The sequence below is a fragment of the Hylobates moloch genome, unplaced genomic scaffold (genome assembly GCF_009828535.3).
Source record: "Hylobates moloch isolate HMO894 unplaced genomic scaffold, HMol_V3 SCAFFOLD_20, whole genome shotgun sequence".
In the NCBI taxonomy this organism is placed as follows: domain Eukaryota; kingdom Metazoa; phylum Chordata; class Mammalia; order Primates; family Hylobatidae; genus Hylobates; species Hylobates moloch.
This window is the reverse complement of record NW_026652295.1, coordinates 10,090,765-10,111,025: the sequence shown is the minus strand read 5'-3', so window position 1 is coordinate 10,111,025 and position 20,261 is coordinate 10,090,765. Positions and strand designations below refer to the sequence as shown.

General features: G+C 45.6%; 2 protein-coding genes across 11 annotated transcripts in view; one reads left to right on the top strand and one right to left on the bottom strand.

Annotated features, from left to right (window-relative positions):
* MAK (male germ cell associated kinase) overlaps positions 1 to 2,573 on the top strand; it is a 61,359-nt gene extending 58,786 nt beyond the window's left edge. For all 7 annotated transcript variants that reach the window (XM_058432621.1, XM_058432619.1, XM_032141097.2 and 4 more), the window contains one exon: positions 2,168 to 2,573. In XM_058432621.1, the coding sequence (XP_058288604.1) occupies positions 2,168 to 2,322 (155 nt within the window). In that variant the 3' untranslated portion in view covers positions 2,323 to 2,573. The remainder of the gene's footprint in view (positions 1 to 2,167) is intronic.
* Positions 2,574 to 4,489: 1,916 nt separating this feature from the next.
* Positions 4,490 to 19,047, bottom strand: TMEM14B (transmembrane protein 14B). Of its 4 annotated transcripts, none has more exons than XM_058432626.1 (6): positions 18,918 to 19,047; positions 17,549 to 17,615; positions 17,126 to 17,202; positions 15,574 to 15,675; positions 11,598 to 11,688; positions 4,490 to 6,720 (listed from the first exon to the last, which is right to left on the bottom strand). In XM_058432626.1, the coding sequence occupies exons 2-6, from the start codon at positions 17,569 to 17,571 to the stop codon at positions 6,708 to 6,710; spliced, it is 306 nt and encodes a 101-aa protein (XP_058288609.1). In that variant the 5' UTR covers positions 17,572 to 17,615; positions 18,918 to 19,047; the 3' UTR covers positions 4,490 to 6,707. The 4 variants fall into 4 exon arrangements, with proteins under 4 accessions (XP_058288609.1, XP_031996981.1, XP_031996982.1 ...); XM_032141090.2 differs by lacking the exon at positions 4,490 to 6,720 and adding an exon at positions 9,801 to 10,326; XM_058432625.1 differs by lacking the exon at positions 4,490 to 6,720 and adding an exon at positions 18,431 to 18,553 and having other exon boundaries at positions 10,352 to 11,688.
* Between the last annotated feature and the right edge of the window lie 1,214 nt (positions 19,048 to 20,261).

Here is a 20,261-nt window from a genome sequence, read left to right as displayed (position 1 = left end):
ACTCCCCAAAGCTCTCACTTCTTGCCCTCAGAGCCTCACCCATTAGCTTAATGCCATGTTCCCTTTTCCCTCTCTGAATAAGCAGGGCTCACTGCCTCCCTTCCCGCTCTCTACTCCCCTCCCACACTGTCTCTTCTACCCCTGCTACCACTTTGACCTGTGGCCCACATGGGTGAGCTCACTAATTTGGCAGACAGATGCTCATTTCTATTCCAATGGCTGTAACTAAAGGGCTCTTCCTAGAAAACATGGTGCCCTAACTGGCCCTTGTAGACACATTGTCCCTGACTTTGTTAGGTAGCTTTTTAGTGGCTGTGACTTTGAGAATTTTAAGCCCAGTAAAAGAGTGGAATGAAAGGACCTGTCAAACCATGGAGTGGGGAGCTCTTGGCCTCCCTGCCTCCACCAAACTACACCGCAGCCAGGCGGCTGTCTTACCCAGTGTCCACACTTAATACCTCGTTCACCCATGCTCAAGTTAGTAGCTTGTCAGGACCATGTGCTCACAGAATTCCCTCCTACCTCCCAGTTTTACAGTGAAAATTTAAAAACTGTGCAAACCATGCCAGTAAATATGGGACAGCTAGGGCTGGGGGTACAAAATGGTCAGATTCATTTCAGTATTAACACTTAGAGTTTAATCCAAGAATGGCAGCTACTACACAGTGTGAAGAGATATTTAAACCCCAGATGGAAAAAGCAAACATCCCTCCTCAGATACAATACCTGTGATACCTTAGCTCTCAATTCAAGGTGAGGAAAGCGTGGACGGACTGAAGAAGGCATCAAAAGTTGTCTGTAAAATGATCTCCTGCTTTGTCCTTTGAAATGTTGAAGCAGTTTTAGCTCATAAATTGTTCAGATAATAAAGGTCCAAGAAATTTTAAATTTTTCACAAATTTTTAAATAGTCAGATATATATGAATGAAATAACCTTGTGATTAAAAGTTTAGGATCCTGCCATTTAAGGGAGTTGTGTTCCTTCCCACCCATGATTTTCCCAATGAGAAATGAAGTATGGGCCGGGTACGATGGCTTACACCTGTAATCCTAGCACTTTGGGATGCTGAGGTGGGTGGATCATTGGCAAGGCTAAGGTGGGTGGATCATCTTGGTCAGGAGTTCCAGACCAGCCTGGCCAACATGGCAAAACCCCATCTCTACTAAAAATACAAAAACTAGCTGGGCGTGGTGATGTGCCCCTGTAATCCCAGCTGCTCAGAAGGCTGAGGCAGGAGAATGGCTTGAACTTGGGAGGTGGAGGGTGCAGTGAGCCGAGATCACTCCATTGCACTCCAGCTGGGGCAACAAGGGCAAAACTCCGCCTCATTAAAAAAAAAAAAAAATCTTCATTCTAAAACGCACATTTTAGTGTTTAAAAAGAAATCTATTATAGGACCCCATGTGTGTTTCTCCATGAAGCCACAGTTTTATAGATTCACAATTCCAAATACATTTTTCTGTAGTGATACTGTGTGAATATTATTTAGATGTAACCACAGTGTGATATTACAAAGTCACTAACACTGTGGGTGTTGCCCATTGAATTTGAGCCAATAAATTTTCTTGGTCTTCTTACCTGGCGTTGCCTATCTAAATGTAAAATATTGAACACAGCAGCAGTGTCAGCACTATAAACCAGGAATATTGGCTCTTCAGCTACTGGAAATTCTTTTTTTTTTTGAGATGGAGTTTCACTCTTGTCACCCAGGCTGGTGTGCAATGGTACGATCTCAGCTCACTGCAACCACTGCCTCCTGGGTTCAAGTGATTCTCCTGCCTCAGCCTCCTGAGTAGCTCGGATTACAGTCACCCGCCACCATGCTCAGCTGATTTTTTTGTATTTTTAGTAGAGACAGGGTTTCACCATGCTGGCCAGGCTGGTCTCGAACTCCTGACCTCAGGTGATCCACTCGCCTCAGCCTCCCAAAGTGGTTGGATTACAGGCATGAGCCCCTGCACCCGGCCAGCTATTGGAAATTCTAATTGATGTCAACATATTACTACACTAGACTTTTTGGTTTTAACATTTAAAAAGCCTCAGACAGTACTGAGTTAATCTTTTAAACATAAATTCAGATTTTCCCCATCAAATGAGAGGATGAATTTCTTTGACTTTGATAAGCAAATGAGTAAAACCCTATTTTCCGAATCTGATTTCTTTCAGAATATACCTGGAACAGAAAAACTGGTCGGGGGCAGTTTTCAGGACGTACTTACAATCCTACAGCAAAAAACCTAAATACTGTGAACCGTGCACAGCCCATTCCCTCAGTGCATGGGAGGACAGACTGGGTGGCCAAGTATGGAGGCCACCGGTAGGAGTCTGTAGTGTGAAACCCCACAGCATTGCTCCGTAGAGAACGTGCAAGTTCCTTGACCCTGGGAAATGTCTACAAATGTCTATTTCTACTGAGTTCTGGAAGAAATATGCAAAAGTGGTACTTGGAAGAGCAAAAATCATCCCCTATTTTATTTATTTCCAAGAAATGCATTTTCTTAGCATCATTGCCCACAGTGTTGATATATGGGTAGGATGTTACAAAGTATTGAATAAACTATTTGCCAAAGTATGAAGTATTTGATCTACAATTTAATAAATAGTAAATCCAATAAGACCCCTTAAAAAAAAAAAACTTGCAGAAAATGTTTAGAGTGTTTTAGTTTTCATTTGTTGTATGTGCCCAAATGGTTTAGTAGTTCTTCACTTTGCTGTGATAGGCTCAAGAGGTTTGTCTTTTGTTTTTGTACAGCAGTTGGGTCAACCTCTGCTGGCTGTCAGCTGTGGTTATTTGACTAAGGCTCTGCGCTGCCATTTTGTCAATGACAGAAAGATTGCAATTATTTGTTTTTCTACTTTGAAGCTATGGGAGCGATGGTAATTTCAATCTTGAGCAGGATGTCTTTTTTTTTTTTTTTGAGGTGATGTTTCACTCTTGTGTCCAGGCTGGAGTGCAGTGGCACCATCTTGGCTTACTGCAACCTCCACCTCCTGGGTTCAAGTGATTCTCCTGCCTCAGCCCCCCGAGTAGCTGGGATTAGAGACATGTGCCACCATGCCCGGCTAATTTTTGTAGTATTAGTAGAGACAGGGTTTCGCCATGTTGGTCAGGCTCAGGCTGGTCTCGAAATCCTGACCTCAGGTGATCCACCTGCCTCGGCCTCCCAAAGCGCGGGGCTTACAGGTGTGAGCCACAGTGCCCAGCTTTTTTTTTGTTTTTAGAAATAAATTTATCTTTAACATACAGAATATCAAAGTTATGCCACCTGATTTTAGTAGACAGCCTGTGTTTTGATCTTGACCAGTACAGTTCCCATGAATTCAAGGTGACTGTCAAGCCCGATGGCTTAATGACTTCGATATTAACCAAGTCAAGGTTCTCTTGGCTGGACGTCATTAAGAAAGTTCTGGAAACTGTGTTTGATGCTGGTTCATTGGACTTTTCAAATTGCTTTGTTTCTGTGTCCCTACCAGACACAAAGATGAAGCGTGCCAGCTGGTTCCCCCAAGCCAACTCATGCTGCTGACCACTGACTCAGCTTTGACCTTCACATTTGCTCTGAATCAAGTGCGTTCAGCTGCTGGGACAGTGATATCACATAGTACATATATTATTTTCTTAGTTTATTTCCAAACTGGTATTTTAAATAGACACTTCGAACTTTGGGCTACTCTGTTTAAATCTGCCACTTTCTGGACTGGACCTTAGTACTGTAAATTCTTTTTAAAGAATAATAATGTTATCAACTGCTGAGATTTTTATGTATTTTGTGACTTTGTAACAACTGCTATTGTAATAGGTGTCATCTTGTGGGCATTATACAAAGGCATATTATAAAATAATGATATTTTTGTATAGAAGATTCAACTGTTCAGATGTAAGATGTTGAAAAATGTTAAAATCTAAAGAGTAATTTATCCTAGTGGTAATGGTTATATGTATTTGTACAGTTTAAATTAATGTCTTAAAGCTGTGCAGTCTTTTGTTACTGGGAAACTTTTAAACTCTCAATAGACATTAAAATAAATATGGTTAACTAGTGTGTTTTCATTATGTTTTTAAACTTTATATCCTGAATTCTATTTGTTGTTGTTGTTTTAATTCATAGTCTTTAAAAAAAGCAGTTTTAGGGCCAGGCACAGTGGCTCACACCTGGAATCCCAGAACTTTGGGAGTCACAGTTGGGTGGATCACTTGAGGTCAAGAGTTCAAGACCAGTCTGGCCAAGATGGTGAAACCCTGTCTCTACTAAAAATACACAAAAATTAGCTGGGCACGGTGGCGGGCGCCTGTAATCCCAGCTACTTGGGCGGCTGAGGTGGGAGAATTGCTTGAACCCGGGAGGCAGAGGTTGCAGTGCAGTGAGATAGTGCCACTGCACTCCAGCCTGGGTGACAGAGCGAGACTCCGTCTCAAAAAAAAAAAAAAAAAGCCATTTTAGGTTTATGAAAATATTGATCAGAAAGTAGAGTTCCCATATGCCCCTTTATCTGCCCCTCCCCGATTTTCCCTATTATCAACATCTTGCATTCATGTAGATAATTCTAACAACTGATAAGCCAGTATTGATAGTTATTAATTAAAGTCTGTAGTTTATATTAGGGTTCACTCTTGTGTTGTACACCATGGGTTTTGACAAAATATATAAGGACATGTATCCACCATAATAGTATCATAAGAATTGTTTCACTCCCTCAAAATCCTGTCCTCTCCCTATTCATCCTTCCCTATCTTGCCCTGAACCTCTGGCCACCATTGACCTTGTTACTGTCTCCACAGTTTTTCTTTTTCCAGAATTACCTGGGGTAAGGAGTTCGAGACCAGCCTGGCCAACAATGGTGAAACCCCGTCTCCACTAATAATACAAAAACATTATGAGTCATGGTGAGCAACCTGTAATCCCAGCTACCTGGGAGGCTGAGACAGGAGAATTGCTTGAACCCAGGAGGTGGAGGTTGCAGGGAGCCAAGATTGTGCCATTGCACATCTAGCCAAAACAGATCTCAGAAAAAAAGTATGCGCATGGTTTATTTGTGGAAAAAAAAAAAAAAAAAACGGGCATGGAAAATATGCTGAATTTAAGCATTTAATTTAGGGAGCTAGAAAAAGAATAACGTAAAAAAATGTTTTAAGTAGATTTCAGCCAAGTAGCAATAAGCATACCTAGCACTCAGATATTGGTGTCCAGATATTGGTGTCCACTACCACTGTTCAATAAAAGGAACCAGGGCTACTTGGAGAAATGGCTGATTCTAGTACTAGGACAGGAAATACACAAGATGAGCCTAGAACGTCTTGTAGTGCCAGACAATAAGGAAGTTCCCCAAACACACAAACCCTTTGGCTATGCCAGAGGGACACAGAGGTCAACTGAGTTTCCAATGGCCAAAGCTGCAACAATTTGAGCAAGAAAATTTAAGTATTGCCGGGCGCGGTGGCTGATGCCTGTAATCCCAGCACTTTGGGAGGCCAAGGTGGGCGGATCATGAGGTCGGGAGATCGAGACCATCCTGGCTAACATGGTGAAACCCCGTCTCTACTAAAAATACAAAAAATTAGCCGGGCGTGGTGGTGGGCGCCTGTAGTCCCAGCTCCTCGGGAGGCTGAGGCAGGAGAATGGCATGAACCTGGGAGGCGGAGGTTGCAGTGAGCCAAGACCATGCCACTGCACTCCAGCCTGGGCAACAAAGCGAGACTCCATCTCAAAAAAAAAAAAAAAAAAGAAAATTAATAAGTATTACAACCCAAAGAAAAAAGAAATATCCATGAGTCCATACTAAGATGAATGCATGAATGAATGCATGAATGGCCAGTTGCGGCCGTGACTCACGCTTGTAATCCCAGCACTTTGAGAGGCCAAGGTGGGTGGATCACCTGAGGTCAGGAGGTTGAGACCAGCCTGGCCAACGTGGTGAAACACCATCTCTGCTAAAAATACAAAATGAGCCGGGTGTGGTGGCACACGCCTGTAGTCCCAGCTACTCGGGATGCTGAAACAGGAGAATCACTTGAACCCAGGAGGAGGAGGCTGCAGTGAGCCCAGATGGTGCCACAGCACTCCAGCCTGGGTGAGAAGTCCCGACCTGAGGTTGGGAGTTCGAGACCAGCCTCACCAACATGGAGAAGCCCTGTCTCTACTAAAAATACAAAATTAGCTGGATGTGGTGGCACATGCCTGTAATCCCAGCTACTCAGGAGGCTGAGGCAGGAGAATCACTTGAACCTGGGAGACAGAGGTTGTGGTGAGCCAAGATCGCGCCATTGCACTCCAGCCTGGGTGACTAAGGGAGACTCCATCAAAAAAAAAAAAAAAAAAAAAAAAAGGAATAAAAATGTGAAGTGCTTCCAAAGACACAAAATCCTGTAATGGCCCAATGGGTTCACTTTGCCCTTTGCCTAGACAGAGCTGATTTATCAAGACAGGGAATTGCAATAGAGAAAGAGTAATTCACGTAGAGCCAGCCATGCAGGAGACTGGAGTTTTATTGGTACTCAAATCAGTCTCCCAGAGCATTCAGGGATCGAAGTGTTTAAGGATAACCTGGTGTGCCAGGGGCAGCCAGTGAGTCAGGAGTGCTGCTTGGTCCGGTGGGAGATTAAGTCATAAGGAGTGCACGCTGTCCTCTTGCACTGAGTCAGTTCCTGGACAGGGGCCACAAGATCAGATGAGCCAGTTTATCAATTTGGGCGGTGCCAGGTAATCCATCAAGTGCAGGGTCTGTAAGAGAAAATGCTCCTAACTGAAATTAGCCAGGAGGTCTCTCAGGTTTTAACTAAAGAAAATCTGACTGACTGCAAAGCTGCGTTTCATCTTTCTTCTTTCTTTAACTCTTACAGGTATGACTATGGTCAGCGAGCCAATTCTAGTCCATTGCCTGTTTTTGTGCAGATAGCAAGCTAAGAATAGATTTGCATTTTGAAATGGTTGAAAAAAATCAAAGTAAGACTACTATTTTGTGATACGTAGAAATCATATGAAATCCAGATTTCAGGGCCCATACGTACAGTTTTATTGGAACAGTCACACTCGTTTACCGATTGGCTGTGGCTGCTTTCATTCTACAAAGGCAGAGGTGAGCAGCTGGGACACAGATGGCCTGCGAAGCCTAAAATATTCACTATCTGGCCCTTTACAGAAAGTTTGCAGACTTCCAGCTTACTGTGTCAAAGATTTTTAAAAAGTCCAATTCCACAAAGTTAGCCACCACTAGTGGGAGGGTAAATTGGTGCATCCTTTTCTGAGGGCAATCACAATTTTAAATGCTGAGATGCTCAGCATTTAGGAATGTAAACTACAGATTCCTTTGCACATGTTCACGGGGATTTCCATGAGGATATTTCTTGGTACACCATCCTTTGTAATATCAAAGGCCTCAGGGGATCTGCCCACCTCGGCCTCCCAGTGTTGGGATTACAAACGTGAGCCACTGCTCCCGGCTATCAAAGGCATTAAACAAGACATATTTCTATCAGTAGGGGAATAAGAAACTAAACAGTAAACATCTGTACAACTTAAAAGCCATTAAAAAGAATTAGATCTTGGCCCCGTGCGGTGGCTCACGCCTGTAATTCCAGCACTTTGGAAGGCGAGGCGGGTGGATCACCTGAGGTCAGGAATTCGAGATCAGCCTGGCCAACATGGTGAAACCCCATCTCTACTAAAAATACAAAAAATTAGCCGGGTGTGGTGGTGCACACCTGCAATTCCAGCTACTCAGGAGACTAAGGCAGGAGAATTGCTTGAACCCCGGAGGTGGAAGCTGCAATGAGCTGAGATCGCACCACTGCACTGCAGCTTGGGCAACAAGAGCCATACTCCATCTCCAAAAAAAAAAGAAAAAAGAATTATATCTCTAAGGAAATGGTTGAACCCAGTTGTACTACATAGTTTCATGCCTTTGAGGCACTGTATATATTGCTCCCTCTACCTGAGACATTTGCCCCGTCCTTACCTATGAATTCCTCATAGACAACTCACTAAAGGAGTTCATGTCAGCTGACTCATGAATCAACTGACAAGACTCAGTTTAACTATTGGTTCCTTTGTGAAGCCTACCTTGACTCCCTAAACAGAAATGCCCACTCCCTCCTTGTGCCCCCACAGTAATATGGATCTACCTCCATTATACACTTATTTCTATACTGCCTTTGTTTAGAGGTCCATCTCCTCCACTAGACTCCAGAAGGGCAAGCATCATGGCTTGTTCTTTGCACTGCTAGGACCCAGCACAACTCTCAGGCAGTAAATACTCAGGGATGTTTGCAGAGAAGCAGGGATTAGGGGACTTGGCAAGGGCTATGAAGCCTCCTGCCTCTCATCTGTGGGCAGCCTTAGAATTTTCCAGGCTGACTGCTGGGGATCAAATAGTCACACGGGGATCTACCTGGCACCTGAACTAATTCCCACGTTCAGGGAACCTTGTCATTCAGGAGGAGCCAGGTCCTCCTCTAGGACTGAAGGTGGCAAAAATGCGTGCCCTTTGGAAACACTCCATGACACGTGAAAAAATGGCCAACATTGAGTCTCAAAATCTTAGTTATGGAAGCCTGGGAGGATGGTAGCTTTGGATGGTCTGTGGCCTTCTGATGCCTCTACCACTGCACCACAAGTGCCCTTAATTGTCCAGAGTCCTATAAAAAAGGATGGAAAACTAGGACCACCATCAAGGGGCTTATGCAAATACATAAAGTGTCTGAATTATACTCTAAACTCAACCAATATCAGTTAGGGTAAATCAGTAGCAAATATCTTTTTTTCTTTTTTTGAGATGGAGTCTCACTCTGTCGCCCAGGTTGGAGTGCAGTGGCGCGATCTCAGCTCGCTGCAATCACCACCTCCCACATCCAAGCAATTCTCCTGCCTCAGCCTCCTGAATAGCTGGGATTACAGGCGTGTGCCACCACACCTAGCTAATTTTTGAATTTTTAGTAGAGACAGGGTTTCACCATGTTGGCCAGGCTGGTCTCAAACTCCTGACCTCAGGTGATCCACCCAACTCGGCCTCCCAAAGTGTTGGGATTACAGGCGTGAGCCACCGTGCCCGGCTCCTTACCTAATGAAAACTAAAACTCCTTACCGAATGAAAACTAAAGCAAGGGGCACCAGATTGCGTTAGTTCTTCACGTTGAAACATGAATAAAGTGAACTAAAAACATACCAGTATCCAGTAAATGTGTCCAATGTGGAGACCAAACTAGGTGATTCAAGCTCTAGATGGGTATTCTAGATTCACAATTATATACGAACTAATTAACAACAACAACAAAACACTTTTTTTCTTCTTTTTTTGCTACACAGTCCTAATCTTAGAAATCCTCAGTGGCCAGGTACAGTGGCTCATGCTCATTACCCCAGCACTTTGGTAGGCCAAGGAGAGAGAATCGCATGAGGCCAGGAGTTTGATACAAGCCTGGGCAACAGAGCAAGACCCCATCTCTACAAAAAAATAAAATAAATTAGCGAGGTGGTATGCACCAGTAGTACCAGCTATTCAGGAGGCTGAAGTGGGATGACTGAACCCAAGAGTTTGAGGCTACAGTGACATATGACTGTACCACTGCCCTCCAGCCTAGGTGGCAGAGAAAGACCCTGTCTCTTAAAAAATAAACAAAAATCCTCAGAGATCATTTTTGAAACAAGCTTCAATGCAATGTACAATCAAATAACTTTCCTTGGTGCTTAAATTACTCAAAATAGGTAATTTCTAAGTATCAACAAAATACTTTCAAGTTTCTATATCTAGCAACATCTCATTCTATGAACTAGACCAGCTCTGGCAATGAAGACACCATAGGAAATATTATTTATAGTAAACTTTATTTTCATTGATATTTCACTTAACATAATTTCAAAGTCAGTCTGTGGTCTAAGATGAGCAAAAGAACAGATATTCTAAATCTTTTAAGATATTTTTTTCACACTGTTCCTCAGAGCAGGGAATGGGGTTTCAGGGTTCTCAATGTCAACACCTAACATTTTACCCTTGAGATTTACCTATAGATACAGAAAGAAGAGAGAACATCAATACACAAGAATCAATCTCTATGAGGGTCTCAATAAGCTCGTGTTACATGCTCGCCACCTCTGTAGGGTTATAATGTTAACAACTGATTTTCCACCCCTCTGCCAAGTTAGTTTGGTGTCTTTTTTTTTTTTTTTTAGGTAAAATGTCAGATGCAAAAACGCTGCACTTATTTCTCTTAATACATTGAAAATAGTGGAAGATGCAGATTTTTAATCCTTCATGAGTCCAAGCTGGAACATGACTTCTGCTAATCAGATGTCATTAACATACGAACTCCAACTTTGGCGGCCATCAGCAAACTGTTTAAAACAAATAAGATAGAAAACATCAGGTAAAGGACAGAACAGGCAACTGTGTTTTTAAGGAACTAAAACACAGGTTCCTCAACTCAACAGGTTCCTCACAACTGCGTGGGGGAGGAGGTACTAAGGCAAGAGTGGTCAGAGGTAAAATTTCCATCCCTGGAGGAACCAGAAAAAAAGCAAGCCAAGGGACAGTCTCACACTGAGATCTTAAAATAGCACACATGAGCTGGATCCTAATCCAACTGCCAATAATTTGAAGAGATGAAGAAATGGAGGCAAGAGAGAGCAAGGCCTCCCCACCATCACAGATCCGATTAATGGTAGACTCTCCAGCCTCTCAGTTTACTGTTCTAGACCTTGCTCCACACTGACTCTTTTGCTTCAGGTATGAAATATTATACTGGCAGCATCACGACTATGATCAGAGTAGAGTATGTAATCTTTCTCGAAAACGGGTTTTTAAAATTTTTTTTTAAATTCCCCTGCCTTCAGGATGTCTTTATCACACTTAACAACTGAACCTTTCTTTTTTTTTTTTTGAGACGGACTCTCACTCACTCTGTTGCCCAGGCTGCAGTGCAGCAGCACGATTTCAACTTACCGCAACCTCTGCCTCCCTGGTTCAAGGGAGTCTCCTGCCTCGACCTCCCAAGTAGCTGGGATTACAGGCGTGTGCCACTGCACCCAGCTAATTTTTGTATTTTTCATAGAGAGGAGTTTCACCATGTTGGCCAGGCTGGTCTCGAACTCCTGACCTCAGGTGATATGCCCGCCGTGGCCTCCCAGTGTGCTGGGATTACAGGTGTGAGCCACCATGCCTGGCCTACAACTAAATTTTTTAAAAACCACAATTTGGTTTAGGTATTATAATCAAAATTAGAAAACAGGATTCAATCAAAATTCCCTTTTAGCAAAATCTTCTATAAAAGACACCTACACATCTAAGAAATATGGGACCCCCACACATCCCCTGCAAGTCACACAAAAGGCTGCAGTCACAGCTTTGCACTAACACTTCTGCCACCATATAGGAAGGAGCTAGGACCAGAGAACAAAGCCATCTCCATAGTGAATGGATATACTCATGTCATTTTGACATTAAATCAACTATTGTTTTTGAAGCATCTCCTATTAGTGTATAAATCAAACGTCAGCTGATGCATAGCATCAGATATCCTGAAACAAGTAAGGTTTTGAATGCATAAGGTATTCTGGGGAATAAACTCAACTCTACATGGTAAAGAAGAGTAATAGAATGAAAGTACCTGGCACCTGCAATTAAACCTACAGGCATGAATTTTCCAGAGTAGTAGGATCTCATTCCCATAACACCAACAAAAGTAACAGATGTAGCGGCTGAAAAAGATACAAAGAAGGGTCAAAACTCATTAGTCTTCTACACAGGGGAATCAGAAGTAGACCAAGCCCCACCCATCTCTCAAGGCTCACCCCTCATCCTATGCTTATTCCTCCTTCCCCAAGTCGGGGGAGATTACTGGCTGCCCACATCCTATGAGTCCAAGTACCAATATTGGCCAAATAGGGCCCTTCACAGCCTGGGCCCTGCCTGCCCTACCAGCCTCATCTCTTACCACTCATCTTCTGCAAAACCCATACTTTAGCCATCAATGTGTTAGTTTTCTCCAAAATGCTGTTGTTTCTCACGCCCTGCAGATGCTGTTTCCTCTACCCTGCACTCAATTCCCACTGGGTATCTGTCAAAGCACCTACTACATGTCAAGCGCTGTGCTAGCAGCTGGAGAATACAAAGGTAATCATAACTGTCTTTGCCCTTTTACAGTGCTTCAGGTCTGATGGGACAGACTTTAAACAATCACACAAAGAAAAACAAGGTACAATGTGTGCTTCAAGTATAACTGATGCTACACAAAAAAGCTCAACACGGGGATCAACCTATTCAGGGAGATCATGCAAGGCTTTTAGCCAAGGAAGTGAGGACTGACTGAAATCCGAAATTACAGCAGGAGTTAATAAGCTGAAGGATGGGAATTCCCTTTCCAGGCAGAGGGGACAGTACATGCAGGGGCCCTGTGGTGACAGGGAGCATGGAACATTCACCCTAAAAGGGCAGTGTGGCACAGAAGTCAACATGCAGTTTGTGAGTAAGAGGCAACAGACCACATGGAGCCTTCAAGGCCATACTAAGGATTGGATTTTCATCATAAGAGCAATGAGAAGCTATTAAAGGATACTAAGTAGAGGGACGCATGAACAGAGTTGCATTATTATTATTATTATTATTTTTTGAGACAGAGTCTTACTCTGCAACACAGGCTGGAGTGCAGTGGCATGATCTCAGCTCACTACAACCTCTACCTCCTGGGTTCAAGCAATCCTCAAGTCTTTTTTAATTTTAGTAGAGGCAGGGTTTCACCATGTTGCCCAAGGTGATCTCGAATTCCTGAGCTCAGGCAATCCGCCTGCCTTGGCCTCCCACAGTGCTAGGACTACAGGCGGGCGCCACTGCACCTGGCCCAGAGTTGCATTTTGAAAGCGTAATTCTAGCTATACAATAGAGAACAAACTTCAGGGAAGCTAGAGGGTACATGGGGATACCAGCTAAGGAACGTCCTTGGGAATGCAGGTAAGAAAGAGGGGATAACTGGGACTAGGACGATGGCTGTGCAGATGAAAAAGAGGACAACTCAGGATAAGGGCTGGGGGTAGTGTCGACTAGACCTGCTGATGAATTAGTCAGAAAGGGGGTGGTGGAAGGGAAAGAGAGCAATCAAGAACCGAACGGATGGAGAACAGAAGACAGGGGGAGTGTGTGGCCATGAGGTTAGGTCCGGGCAGATTCCTGGAGACATCTGAAGGAAAGTGGGCAGATGAATACATGAGAGTCCAGCCTGGAGGAGAGGGACATTTGTGTCATTTGTGTATTGGTGGAAATTAAAGACATAGGCTTCAATGAAACTGCCAAGTGAGTAGATAAAAAGAGCCTGAAGAACTTCAATATCTAGTGGCCAAAAAGGAAAATGGGTTGCCAAAAGAGAATGAGGACAAAAAGGGAAACCAGGAGAATGGAAAATGATTGGTCAGCCGTGCTGAGAACTGCTAAATGGCCAAGTAAAATGAGGACTGAAAAATGTACATTGGATTTTGTACAAACACAGGTCACTGGCAGCCTCAGGGAGAGCTATTCCACAAACACAGGGACAGAAACGGAGACTGAAACGGGCTGATCACGTGTGATGGGAGAGGAAGCATAAACTTTATTTTTTGAAATGGAGTTTCGCTCTTGTTGCCCAGGAGTGCAGTGGCATCATCTCGGCTCACCGTAACCTCCACCTCCCAGGTTCAAGCGATTCTATTGCCTCAGCCTCCTGAGTAGCTGGGATTACAGGTGCCAGCCACCATGCCCGGCTAATTTTGTATTTTTAGTAGAGACGGGGGTTTCTCCAAGTTGGTCAGATTGGTCTCGAACTCCCGACCTCAGGTGAGCCGCCTGCCTCGGTCTCCCAAAGTGCTGGGATTACAGGCATGAGCCACCGTGCCCAGCCATGTAAATGATCTTTAAGAAGTTTGTGGTCCACCGCCATACCACCCTGAATGCGCTCGATCTTGTCTGATCCCAGAAGCTAAACAGGGTCAGTCCGGTCCTGCATGGTACTTGGATGGGAGACTACCACCCCACCTTCGGGGAAATACCAGGTGCTGTAGGCTTTTGGCCTCCCACTCCCTCCCTCTTTCCCTCTTGGCTGGGCGTGGTGCCTCATGGCTATAATCCCAGCACTTTGGGAGGCCAAGGCGGGCAGATCACCTGAGGTCAGGAGTTCCAAACCAGCCCAGACAACATGGCGAAACCCCCGTACCTGCTAAAAATGCAAAAATTAGCCGACGTGGTGGGAGGTTCCTGTAATCCCAGCTACCTAGAAGGCTGAGGCAGGAGAATCGCTTGAATCCAAGAGGCGGAGGTTGCAGTGAGCCAAGACCGCACCACTGCACTCCAGCCTGGGCGACACAGTGAGATTCTGTCTCAAAAAAAAAAAAAAAAAAAGTAGTTTATGAAGGGGAAGGAGATAAGCATATATGAATATCAATGCGGGGATCCACCTAAAAGGAGGAATACAAATACAAGACAAGATCCTGGTCAGTGTAAAGGTCTGGAGAAGGTCAGGGAGAAGACACCCGAAGCCCAGAGGAAGACACTGGTGTTGGAGAGGAGGGAAACAGGACGAGGGGAGGCTTGGAGATTAAAGGCTCCAGGAGTCCCCACCTGATGGCTGCTGTTTTTTCTCTACAATAGGCATGAGGTCATTTGCTGAGTGGAGTAGGATCAGAGAAAGGGAAAAAGCAGGCTCAAAGTCATTCTGGAGCATGAGGGAGGGAGCTGTTAGGCAGAGCTGGGACCTGGACGCACCTCCTTCCCCAGCACACCCCATTAGCCATCACTGACCTCCCTTTCCAACCCCAGCTGATGTGTACAGATCACCCAGCTTCTCCCTCCCACATGGCACTCATTCTCACACGGAGTTTGTAGAGACTGCAAGGAACCCACACTCCTAGCAGTGTCTGACACATGGGTGGAGCCCCACAGAAATGTACTGAAAGCCACTCTGATAAGGAGGACTCTTATGTCCCCCACACCACTCACTGTCCTCACTGTCCGTGCCGCTCACAGGGTACCTTTCCAGTCCTGCTTCTATGCTCATGTCTTACTTCCCCAGTGAAGTCAGTTGAAAGCTCCTTGAAAGCATGGCCTATGTCTTATATATTTATTTAGCTGACTGCTAAAGAGGTGATTTTCAAATGGGAAAAACGTAACGCAGATGCAAACCTAACCCAGATACGTGATATTTCAGTGATGCTGAGGCCAATGGTCTTCGGCGGAAAACCTCAACGGTTGACACATATTTGTCTTACTCAAGTTTAATGCTGATTTTACTAGGTAAATACGGGTAATACAAGTTTGATGCTAATTCTACTGGGTAAACACTGAAAATAAGGCCCACAGAGGATGATTTTCTGAGAGTCACACAATTCACGAGGTATGGAAATCTTTCCATATTATCTACAAAAACGATAAACAGGAACCAGGACAATTCCTGCCACCACCCTTCTCCTATTTTAAAACTTTGAGGACTTGGACTTGGAGAAGCAGTGAAACTGTCGTAAATTAAGTGGGAAGAACTCGCTCCATCCCACCAAACCAGGGTCTTTTGGAAAAGAATATTCCAGATACACGATTGCCCTAAGGAGACGCTGGAGCAGACATACCTAGGAAAACCCAAACATTCCTTGGATCCTGATACAGCTGGTAAGCACCCACGCCGGCTAGACTGCCGAAGAGCAGCCCTGCAGCCAGGGACGGCGCCCTGCCTAGAGGGAAGCAAACACAGCTTGCATTGTAATGTCACACACTTATTTCACTAACGGAATCCATCAGACCCCCCGCCCTACAAAGGTGGACAGCACAGAGAACTCTCAGCGCAGCTCATAGCCAAGGTGGACTCAAGCAGGAAGGCATTACGGAGAGTGTGCTATCTTCTCAGAGAAGTCAGGGTCTTCCCACCCCATTTTTCTCTTCTCTAATAGGCAGGGTACTTCCATCTAAGGAAAGGAAAGAGGGCCATCTTCCCTCCTTAGATGGAACTATGGCTAGGCCTTCTTTTGCAATGCCTAACCTTGTTTTTACTAATCCTGTTTTTAGACTCTCCCTTTCCTTTAATCACCTATCCTTGTTTCCAGCTGAATTGACTCTCCCTTACCTAAGAGAGCCAGACAGACTCCTTCTTGGCTCTTTCACTGGCAGCCTTCCTCAAGGACTTAACTTGTGCAAGCTGACTCCCAGCACATCCAAGAATGCAATTAACTGATAAGATACTGTGGCGAGCTATATCCGCAGTTCCCAGGAATTCGTCCGACTGATAACGCCCAAAGCCCGGCGTCTATCACCTTGTAATAGTCTTAAAGCCCCTGCACCTGGAACTGTTTACTTTCCTGTAACCGTTTATCCTTTTAACTTTTTTGCCTACTTTACTTCAGTAAAATTGTTTTAACTAGACCCCCGCCTCCCCTTTCTAAACCAAAGTATAAAAGAAAATCTAGCCCCTTCTTCAAGGCCGAGAGAACTTTGAGCGTTAGCCGTCTCTTAGCCGCCGGCTAAATAAACAGACTCTTAATTCGTCTCAAAGTGTGGCGTTTTCTCTAACTTGCTCAAGTAAAACACTTTCTAATCAGGCCTGATCAACCGTGAAGTGCTGGAATTGTGTACACGCAGGGCCTCCAGCAAATCACAAAAGGAGAGGGAAATAGGGCCAGGCAGTTAAAAAAAATAGAAGATCAGGAGAATAAGAAGTCTGGTGAAGAATAAGAAATCTGGTGCAGGGATTGGGGTGGGAATGCAGGCAAGGAATAGGGGGCAAAAACAAGCACAGCCACTGACACACCCCTGCCTGGCCTAATGAGGAAACTTCAAAATACCAGTCTGTGTGGGCCAGAGGTTTCCTCCTACTTAAGCCCAGAGATGGCACTTGGGAGTCATGGCTGTTGAATGGCAGTCAACAATAATAACAAACTGCAACCACCACTGCCTACCTTTAGATAAAGAGGCAAAAACAAGTAATTCCACAAGAGGCCTGGCTCGACTTCACCAGATAACCAAAAGGCAAGTGCAGGAGCTGCAAGACTGACAAGGAAGCCTGCACTCCAGCTTGGGGACCTACAGCAAAGCTGAGTCAAACGAGATTGCTTCTCAGGGACACGGGCACTCACATTTCAGTGGAATAACGTGAAGATGTTCAGAGACTAAGTAACAACAAAACCATACCTGTTTTTACATAGCCAACGATCCCACCAGAAACAACCAGTGCTGTGTAGCCAAAGCCAAACCAATGCAAAGGCACTCTGAAAACACAAGAATGAGAAGTCAGTGCTAACCTGGCTTTAAAGACAAACCATATTGTCATAGGATGGGACTAAAAGGTAATCATTCCCCACAGGTCCTATCTCCCCACAGGTCCTATCACTGAAAATAAGGCCCACAGAGGTTGGATGACTTTCTGACAGTCACACAACTCAGCAAAGCCTGAGCTGGGACTCAAACCCAAGTTTCTGGCCCACAGGTCCAGTGATCCTCCCATCCCCCACGCCATCCCAGGCAGTCTACTCTTAGGGCTCTTTTCAGCTGAGGAAAGGAACTCTGGTTTCCAGAAGCTCCTGGCTACTCCATACCCATTTACTGTCCACTCACAATGGGAAGGAGCCCTTCTCCATTCTTCTCTTCTCAGTCCAGAAGGGAGACTACCCCAGGCCTGCATCTGGGGAAAACAAGCTGGATCAGCGGTCGTTAAAAGCACAGCTCTCCAGCAGTCAGAAAGAAGTGTGTCCAACCTGCAGGCTACGCAACCTGTCTGGGTATCCTTCACTGTACCATGAGGATAACACTGATACCAATTTCCTGGGGGTTTTGTGAGCATTCAATGGATGTCACATGTAAAGGTGCTTAGCACATAGTAAACCCTGAACAGATGCCGATCATTTCACATAGGTCCACAAGTAACTCAGCAAGATCCACTGACCAGCTCTATAATCAGGGAACGTGTTAGTCATTTCATTAAGCACTCACATCATCACTAAATCGGGAAGCAAATACTCCCGTGCCCTTAATCCAACTACTTTAATGTCTCTTTTGAGGGGAGGTGGGGTGCTGCTTTTCTTCCCCGTTGCAACAGCCAATTTCAATACTCAATTTTTTTTTTTTTTAGAAACTTCTGCATCCAACTCACAGTTCTCGTTAGGAGGGCAGAAGGGGAAAACATACGGAAACTCAAGTCAAAATCACATGTGACATGGCACCTTTGGAAAAACAGCTCCTATTTTCTTACAGAAAAGTATCCTGTATGCAGTGAGCCTAACAAGATGAAAGCAATGCGTACCCCGTTTATTCTGTTTAAAGAATTAAGCCAGGGAAAGTGGCTCACGCCTGTAAGCCCAGTACTTTGGTAGGCCCAGGCGGGCGGATTACCTGAGGTTAGGAGTTCGAGAACAGCTTGGTCAACATGGTGAAACCCATATTCTATTAAAACACACACACACACACACACACACAAAAATCGGGCATGGTGGCATGCACCTGTAATCCCAGCTACTTGGGAGGCTGAAGTGGGAGGATGGCTTGAGCCCAGGAGGCAGAGGCTGCAATGAGACATATTCAGGCTACTGCACTCCAGGCTGGGCGACACAGCGAGAACCCCCCCTGAAAAAAAAAAGAAAGAATTAACTTCCCATAAAACGGGGAAGGGCAGCGGGCTTGGGATCTTGCCCACAGTTCTTAACTCGACGCGGCACTGAGTAAAGGAGGCTTTTAAAGAGCTGGAGCAACAAAACCACCAGGAAACACTATGCTACAAGGGTAAGTCCTTGCCTCAGGAGCTCAGGGGCTCCGCGCATCCACAGCTTCTTTTAAGCAGAAAATACCCAACGAGAAAAGCACCGACCACACGGCCTAAAGGCCCGGCTGAATCGCGGAGACGAAAAGCAGACCGCCATGAAACTCCTAAATAATCCCTAAAAGTTAAAAGTGGCAGAAAATAATAACAATACTTCCCAAAGATCCTCACCGATCTCCCGAAGGTCCGCGGGGTCCACAAGTGAGCGCAAGCCGCGGGACACAGCGGCCAGGTCTCGCCGCAAACGCGGTTGCTTGCGCGCTGCGCCCCGGAGGCGCGGCAGGTCGGGGAGAAAGGCGGGGCGCCGTGGCGCGTGCGCAGTGTCCTTGGAGAGGTGAGAGCGGACAGTGGGGACGGTGGGGGCGGGGCTTGAGCCGCGGCGTAGCAGCACGCGCCCTGCATCCCGAGGGCTGGGAGTGGGGCGGGGAACGGGGCGGGGAATCTCTGTGCTTCCTCAGTCCCCAGGCCCAGCACCTGCAGGGCCGACCTGCTCCAGTCCCAGGTCCAGTCCTGAGTGGCCAAAAGCCGGAAACCCGGAGTTGGAATTGGGTCTTGCACAAGCTGGACCACGTAAGCTGGGCCAGGCCGGAGGTGGAGGCCACCGCTGCGGGAGGAGGGCATCTGAGGATTTTGAAGGACCCCATTAATAGAGGGTATAAACCAGATGCGGGCCATAAAAGGGAAGATTGTCACTCTAGCCCGATCTTGTTTGTTTACTCCAGGAAGGGCCTGCCTTCCACCTGCAAGAAAATATGGCGGCTGCAGAATAACGTGGTTCAAGGCCAAATATCCGTTTGTTTTAGGGAGTGAGGCTACTTGAGAAGCATCTTAAATGGGGAGAGAGAGCAAGTTAAATCGGATTTCCACGCAACTCTGTGGATTCCGAATGTCCACAGTATGATGTTATCTCCATTCCCACTTCCGAGCTGCTCCCCTTCCCTGTGTTTCCTGCACCACCATTCGCTCAGTTGCTCTACACTGAAATTTGCTGTCATCGTTGACTTCTCCCTCTCCTTCATCCCCTACAAGTATCAACATAGACAAATCCGATCAATATAATCATCAGTGAATAAAGCAAATTGCAGCGCATATTCTTAAAGACAAACTTTCCACTTGCAGCAGCACTTACCTTCCAGATAGCTAAATTGAACCCCGTGTTTATCATAGCTGATTCTAACCAGCCAAAGCTGATAATAACTAAGAACTTGCGGCCGGGCGCGGTGGCTCACGCTTGTAATCCCAGCACTTTGGGAGGCCGAGGCGGGCGGATCACGAGGTCAGGAGATCGAGACCACGGTGAAACCCCGTCTCTACTAAAAAGACAAAAAATTAGCCGGGCGTGGTGGCGGGCGCCTGTAGTCCCAGCTACTTGGAGAGGCTGAGGCAGGAGAATGGCGTGAACCCGGGAGGTGGAGCTTGCAGTGAGCCGAGATTGTGCCACTGCACTCCAGCCTGGGTGACAGAGCGAGACTCTGTCTCAAAAAAAAAAAAAAAAACTAAGAACTTGCAGGAATT